Here is an 8,246-nt window from a genome sequence, read left to right as displayed (position 1 = left end):
AATTACTTGTGTAAATGTACCATGATAGTCAACAACAGATTGAATAACATCATAAGAACATATAACAAAAACATAAAAATCTCATAAAACAAACAATATAACAACAGCTGTTGGCATCTCTTTCTTCAGAAAATTGAACTTGTAGCTGAATTCCTAGAAAATGGAAAGTGACACCCACCTAGTCTCTGAAGGGGTGACTATTCCATAAAATAGTGGTCATTATGAAAGAAAATACAGGAGGTTCTCGACTTACAATCACAACTGGGACAAGAGCTTCATCCCTAGTAAGACAGTCGTCAAATAAATTGTGCCCAATTTTGAGACCCATTTTGTTGGAATCATTAAGCGAATCACATCAGTTGTTAAGTAAAGCACGTGGCCATTAAGTGAATCCAGTTTCCCCAACTGACCATGCTTATTGGAAGCTAGCTGGGATGATTTCAAATGGTGCTCGTGTGAACCTGGGATGTTGCTAATGTAAGTGAGCCTCAGTTCTATCCATTGGAAAATAGAGAACTACTATCAACTCTCAACTACTATCAAGAAGCTGAAGAAGCTTCTTGAATGAGAAGCGAAACGTCTTCAGAATAATACCAGAAAGTCCAGTTGCCTCTTGGAAAAAAACACCTTTGGGACAACCATGTCCTGGATGCCTGAGAATCTCCATAGACATTTATCAACTTAGTCTAATGAATCAATTCCACTTGAAGGCAACAGTCCTTAAGATAGCTAGGAACCAAGCCACATGGAGCTTTATAACTAGCAGCTTCAGTTGTATTCAAAAATGCACTGGGAGCAAGAGCAGGATCTTTAACATAGTTTTCAATGGGTGTTACTTGCCAGCTTATCATTAACTCCATTGCCTCAGGCATACTTTGTCAGCCCAGCAACAAGGCTCCTTGTCACAGTCAAATTTCTTAAGCTTATTGCCATTATCCTTTTCCAACCATGGAGTGCTAACCTTTTGGAGTAACAGTATGAGAAGTTGTGGTCTTTTAGGTGGTTTTGTACACAACTCCTGCGCTTCCAACGGGCTGCATAGCAACATCTATGGAACTACAGGTTTCACCAACTGTATTCTAGACCAATTTTGGATGGATAAATTCATTGCAAAGAACCAAGTCACTGGAATTTTGCCCTTTTCCCTGTTCGAACTCAGTTAAATAGCTTGATTGAAAGAATAGTTTCATAGATGATTCTAGCATAATACATCATGATTTCACAATTCACTAGTTAGATACTGATTCCACTAGACAGCAACTTTTGCAATAAATGATTTGCCCTTCTGGTAAATTGTCAATAGCCATTTATTAAGAATTTCCAGAGATTCATTGGGAGATTCCTATGAATAACCTGTGGCTTTTTAAAAGTGTCACCCATAGAACACAAATTTTAATTTAAATAAATGCCTACATTAAGCATTTCAAAACTTTTTGAACTAGTAGATACATCTGAAACTTTATTATATGACACAAATGCTGGAAAAAAATCTGCCTATCACAGAGATGGATAGACCTATATAGTCACAAAGTTATTGCTATCACCTACTCTGTTACACAGCACTAGGGATTCGAACCGCTGAACTGCCAACTTTTCTAATCAACAAGCTTAACATCTTAGCCACGGAGCCACCATGTCCCTTGAAAATAAGCAATGCAACTTGTCTAATGGATACAAGGAGATATCCGTGGGCATGCTAAAATCTTTATAAATCAGCATTTCTTCTAAACATTTCTTTACATGATCATTATTTATAAAGCCATATTAGCAGAGTTCTAGTCATTTAGAGCAGAATATTGCCTTCAATAAAGGGTTTTCTCACTGCTGAAATATAAAATAGTTGCTGGACCTTAATGTTTTTTCATCTTGGAGAGGTAAGATTTTTCTATCATTACTTCTTATTTTATTCAATGATCTGCAAGATTGCTTCTATCTTTAGGCCTGAGTGAGTTTAAAAAAGGTTTGCGAATGCAAGAATTGTGTAAAGTAATGGTCTTAGGCACAGCTTCTACATTTTTTTCAGTTCTGTTTTAATATTTGCAATATACCATAATATTAACTTCTCTATGATCTTATAGAATTGTTGCTTATTTTTGTATATCAAATATTTCTAGAAAATCTCTTTGAGATGTAATATTTCTGTTCAGTCCCAGAAATCTTGGATTGAAGGTGCCTTCAGTAAAAGAGAATGTGCAAAAATTGTACCCAGCTCAAAAGATTCTCACAGGTACTTTGCTTTTTCTTGTTTTTCATTTGATCAGTACAAGGAGTATAGTGTATTTTGTATAAATATATACTGAACAGTATCAGTATTCATTGTATAAAGAGAAACGTTAGACATGTTGACATAAGACAAATCCCAAATCTTATTAGCACCATTAAGTTAATGCCAAATAATAAAAAACGTATGTTTTTTTAGGCAGAGCTCTTCAATAGTCAAGATTGTAAATGAAACAGTGGCCTGTGTGAGGGACCTGATATTTAAACCACAAAATTAAATACTATCATTTTCATTTCTGTAAATAATTAAAGGTGCAGCTATAGTTTAACTTACCATTTCTGGCTGTTTCCCTTATAAATAATATTTCTACAAACTAGATGGCACTTGAAGAAATACATTTATCATGGATTAAACACTCTTCACATATTACGGTACTTCCGTTTTCTGCACATTTAGATTGGCTTATATTCACTCAAAGGAATTAATACAAAGGAATAAAAATAAAATGAAGTGTGAGAGATGATGGATCGGTGTCCAATATGTTAATGCAGTTATTATAACGAACAACAACTATAAACTAGATTTATTTGCCTGAATTGGAATAAAGTTAGCATAAAGAGCATGGAATCATTAGATAAGATAGTCCTTGTTTAGCAACCACAACTGGCTCTGGTGACTCTGTTAAGTGAAGTGGTAGCTAAATAAAAATCAGGTGACTGTGACATTGCTTTTCTGCTGGAATGTGCACCTGGAAAATCAGCATATAGGACAGGGTCCTCAAATGATTTAAATGGGGCCAATTCACGGTTCCTCAGACTGTTGGGGGGCAGCTCATGGGCCATAGTTTGAGGACCCCTGATATAGGAGTTTTGGCAGTAGAAAATGTACCTTCCCATATGGGACATTACTGCAGTGAACCTGCTTATTTGCTGTGGGAGGTGGCATTCTTGCCACCTGTCTAGCAGGCTGGATGTGTATAAAGAAACTCACAGATACTATAGCTGGGGGCGGGGAAGGCGGCAGGAGGTCAGCTGTACCCTGCAGTGAAGCTCCTCTTCAATAGAAAGAAAGAGCTGATTTTGGTTCTGGGTGAGAGTAAGTGTGGGGGACAGGAACAAGGAAGAATGTCATATGAAACCATGACAAAAATTTGGCTGAAATGAAGGGCGATTATATCCAAAGCATTGTTCTTGTCTGCTCACATAGAAATTTTGTCAAGAATGGAAATGAGATTTATCTCATATTACCTGTTTGGACAAACTGAAGTATTATCTTCAAGAGGTTTATTAAAAGCCTGCTTCATTATATGCTGTAACATAGTTTTAGGTGTTGTTAGGCTCAATGGTTAATCACTCCTGAGATATCTTTCTTCCCCTTTCTTGAATAATAGACCACATTTGTTCTTTACGTAGTTGGCAGATGTTCCAACAGCTCTTCAACCAATCTCTTCAATACTGGAGGGTGTATTTCATTGGGGCCTGGGGTTTGAAAACATCCACATTAACTACGAGATCCTTTACTACATCCTTACTGGCTGGCATCCTCCCCTATTATATTTTCTCAGTCTACACTACGGAAAATCACCATGTTCTTTCTAAAGTCAGAAGGAACATTGGCATTCTCTCTGCTTTCTTGGTCATCTGTTAAGATTGCCCAGTTTGGAATAAGCACTGAGTACAAAACCTCTGTTTCCCTTGCTAATGACATCTTCAAGGAAACCTTTTTATCGGTTAAAATCAGCTGGCGAGAGACATATCAATAATATTGACATTATTTATATGTCTCTCTAGCTAGTTGATTTTCTATCTTTGCCTTTCTGACCTCATTGCTGTATTTTTTTGAGCTCTGTAAACTTCCTTGGCTGTTAACCCTTCCTTATATTTCTAATACACATCCTTATTTAGAGTCACAATGACTTGAGGACTCTTTTAGACTTAAGCAAACTACTTTAATAAATCTCCCACCTTTGCCTGGTTGAGTCAACTATAGCAGACTCGTAGTTAGATATCCTTTCTATTAACCTATCCTTTTATTTTAACCTAGATGTTTTCAACATTCACGTTACCATCAGTCCAGTGGCCCACTGTACAGGTAAGTTTATTCTTGATATACAATAATTTTTTATTCTCTTGAGTTGCCCATTTTATCCAACAATATATACCAATCAAGCCCAAAAATGTATTATTGTGGTTCCTTCCATGTTTCTATAATTCTTCTATAATCCTTGTAGAGGAGTATTAAGTAAATTCATTGCTCTGTGTGTGTGGGTGTGTATAAGAGGGAATAAAAATAGAACAATACTGATAGCAATAGACACCTTGAATGCAATCTCAAAACATCTGGAGCTTGAACATCATTGGCACTGACAAATTCATTCAGTCAATTGGCATCTTTACGTGGAACATATTACGTCCCTGGTCCTTGGGAAGTGACCAGTCATACATAATAATGACACTGCTTATATCATACCTGACTTTGTGCCCAATAACATGTAGTTCATACTGTTTGCAATCCAAGGATAATATTGGATACATAAAGAAATATTTAACATAATGCTAAACTTTTTCTGCTCGGTCTTCTTTTTTCCTTTTATGCCAATATTTCATGTGGTGGGTTCATATTTTAAGCTCTACTTCATTTTGCTATTATCTTCAGTCTATTACTTACCAATTTGTTATCAAAGTTTTTATGATGCTTGTCTCTTTATAGTCTAATATTTGAAGAATGGGATCTAAATCCTAAGGAATGTCATGCACAATAATGTACAATTTTAGGCGTATTTATTAAACAGAATGTATATTTTATAATTATTGCATTGGGAGACTAACACAACTACCATGTTGAAATCATGCATAATAATTCCAACAGGGTAGTTGTGTTAGTCTCTTGTTGCAACAACAAAAACAAAAACCTTATGGAATGCAAGTCCCTGGAATCCCATGCCACATTCAATGTGTCAAGTCTTTTAAGTACTACAATAACTGTTCATGTTAACTGATTTAAATGTTTCGTGCATGTACCAGCATTTTTTATGGAAACTCTTTTTCAGAGGTTCTGCAGGATGTCAAGTATGCCAGAATCTAATTCGGTAAGACCATCTAAAAACTCAACATCTGCAAAAACAAAGAATGGAGTATTTTTAAAGATGATGCAATTACTATTTAAGTATTCTTCAAAAGAAAGAAAGAAAGAAAGAAAGAAGGAAGGAAGGAAGGAAGGAAGGAAGGAAGGAAGGAATAACTTATTTGCCAGTGAGCATGTTATAGTAATGATTTACAAATTGAATTCCAAAGATATTAATTACTTTTGTCTTAGAAATGGAACACAACAAAAATATTTCAGAGAAATGATGTAATTGTGCTCCCCTCAACTTTTTTGAAAAAGAAAACAGTCCTGGGAAAACTAGTTACTGCAAGAAAGAAAAAAATAGCATTAAAAAAAAGTCTGCCAAGTTTCCAATGGCAACTTTTTTTATGCTAGGCACAGGTCATGACCATTGTGCAAGATTTGAATTGCTATTAAAGGGATCTCTAAAATATATTAAAGATTAGGGTAACAACTAGTTTATGTAGTTGTAAGCTCATTGCTTCGTCTAGGAAGTTAATGTGTAAAGAAGTAAAACATTGCAGTCAAAATGAGCAAGTTTGTTTAGATCAACCTAATGAGAAAACAAAACTTTGAATCCCAGAGATTACTTTAATAGTGAGTAAAGGATGAGTAGAAAGTGAGATTGTCCATTGCTTCTCTAAAAAAAAAGTCACAAATATCAATTTACTAAGATACATGTTGACAGAGGCAAGGATTAATTTTGCATAACACTAGAAAAGAAAGTTGTTACTGAAGATATCAGACTGGGAACTCAAATTTGGAAAACTAGCAGCATATATGTACAACAGAAGTTTAACTAAATTGAAGCAAAAATGGCTCCAATGCATATTTTATATTGTGCAACAAGCCAAACATAAATACCTGGAATATGGTTTTAATACCCTTATCTTTGATACTCTATCTTTGAAACTTCAATTCTAGAATAAGAATTGAAATCAAGGATACAGAAAAAAAATGTCTATGAACATTGAGTATTAATTGAATACAACAAAGGAGACGTTAGGAACTGATATTTATCTAGTGTTCTAAGTAGTTTTTTCGTCTCTTCATTTCCTTTTCTTTTGTGTTCTTAACAAATAGAGGCGATTTTGGCTCATAGCTCAAAGACATTATTAAAATAATGTAATGTAACAATAAAATGGAATATAATGGTTTTATGGTTAACTTCTATGTAATCAAAGATATACTGAGCACTAACAATACAATCTTGGCAATTCCTTTTTCCAATCATGGCTATTATGTTTCCGTACTAGAAATATTTTTTAAAAAATTATACTAATATTAGTTATTTGCTGTTTTGACAAAGTGGTTTGTCATCAGTTTTTTTTAACAATCAATAGCTGAATTCATCTAGACTCAATTAAGCAAGCTCTGGACAACTGGCACAATTTATGGGAGGGAGAGAGACTTCTGTTTTACAAAAGATAGCTTAAAAATAAAAAAAAACTGAGGCCTTTTCTTTTATGATTTTGCCATGTTTTTCATACATTGAAAGACGTTTTAAGCCCCAGAAACACACGAGAATCATGTACATATTTTTAATATTAAACTCTGAGCTAGTCTGGTGATTTAAGGTTAAAAAAGAGCACCAACCTTGATTGAATTAATACTAATAGAAATTCTATCTTTCTATTTGAGATGTTATTGTGGTCGGCTAATTGGTGACCACCACGGAATAGATTATGGTTATCCTGTGTTTCAGTCCGAAAAAGAAAAATATAATGTGGAATGGTCTGTTGAAAAAGATACAAAGATGAGTCCAACTGATGCATTTGGTACAATCAATTTTCAAGACAGTGATCACACTTACCATGCTAAGGTTTGTACAATTTTAAACCTGGATTTGTAATACTATTGAGTTTATTGCAGAATTCTGTAGAAGTACGGCTGTGAAACTCTAGAAAACAAATATTAGTGCTAAACATAAAACTGTTGTGAGATTGAATAAAGAGAATCTAAGTATATAAATGTGCTTTTATTTAAATGTTTTGTCCCAACTTGCCAAGCTGAATATCAGGAAAGAATACATATGAAGCACGATGGAAATAGCAGTCAACACCTCAATTGTAATAATTGTAGAAAATAAGGAACATGATCTTGATGGAGATATTAAGGAGCTGTTGCCTAGGCATAAGGTATCAAGCATTTTTTTTAAAGTTCAGAGCAGCCGCATAACATTCAGAAGTAACTCAAATAGACATCTTCCTAATTTACTGAAATATAAGAAGCAGGAGGTAATGCACAATCAGACCCAAAGGCAACATGACCTTCTTGGTTTTTTTCCTTTGAAAATGTTTTGCTTTTGAGAAGTAAAATGTTTTCAAAGGAAAAAAAACCAAGAAGATCCAGTTGCTTTTTGGAAAAAAAACACCTTTGGCACAATTATGATTTGGATGATGGAGAATCTCCATAGACATTTACACAATCAGACTTGCAAGATTCTGTTATAATAGCCAGTCAATGAAACTAGTTTTAGCCTTCTTGTTGAGTTGATTTCCCGGTCTGGTTCATCTAATAGGCTAGAAAATAATTTAATCAAAGCAGGGAAGACATTCACTCCCTTTGTGATGAATGTACACCTTTCCAACCAGGAATCTGGAAAACATCAGTGAAATCATATTAATCAGTGGATTCCTGTTCTTGTTGATGTTGTGCTACTGGGAAAGGAAAACACATCAGGTAGACAATTAAGATAGTGAAACATGATTTTAAGCATGAAACTGAAAACTGTAGGCAATATTATGGGGTTGAAGAAGTCTTGAAGCTTGGCGAGCTATAGAAATGACCTTGCTGCAAAATATGCAGAAATGATTATGAAAACAAAAGCTTTGTTAAGAGGAAACATGAGATAGCGCTAAAACTGGTTCCACTGTAATTCTCTGGGGTATTAAAAGAGAGAAGGGAAAATAAATTCTCA

General features: G+C 34.7%; 1 protein-coding gene across 1 annotated transcript in view; it reads left to right on the top strand.

Annotated features, from left to right (window-relative positions):
* Positions 1 to 1,740: 1,740 nt before the first annotated feature.
* TRPM6 (transient receptor potential cation channel subfamily M member 6) overlaps positions 1,741 to 8,246 on the top strand; it is a 68,455-nt gene continuing 61,949 nt past the window's right edge. The window contains exons 1-4 of the mRNA XM_032213840.1: positions 1,741 to 1,758; positions 2,148 to 2,227; positions 5,271 to 5,309; positions 6,968 to 7,148. Of these exons, the coding sequence (XP_032069731.1) occupies positions 1,741 to 1,758; positions 2,148 to 2,227; positions 5,271 to 5,309; positions 6,968 to 7,148 (318 nt within the window). The remainder of the gene's footprint in view (positions 1,759 to 2,147; positions 2,228 to 5,270; positions 5,310 to 6,967; positions 7,149 to 8,246) is intronic.

Source organism: Thamnophis elegans, chromosome 3, assembly GCF_009769535.1.
Source record: "Thamnophis elegans isolate rThaEle1 chromosome 3, rThaEle1.pri, whole genome shotgun sequence".
Taxonomy (NCBI): domain Eukaryota; kingdom Metazoa; phylum Chordata; class Lepidosauria; order Squamata; family Colubridae; genus Thamnophis; species Thamnophis elegans.
Note: the sequence above shows the minus strand (reverse complement) of the source record. Positions and strands in the feature narration are given on the sequence as shown.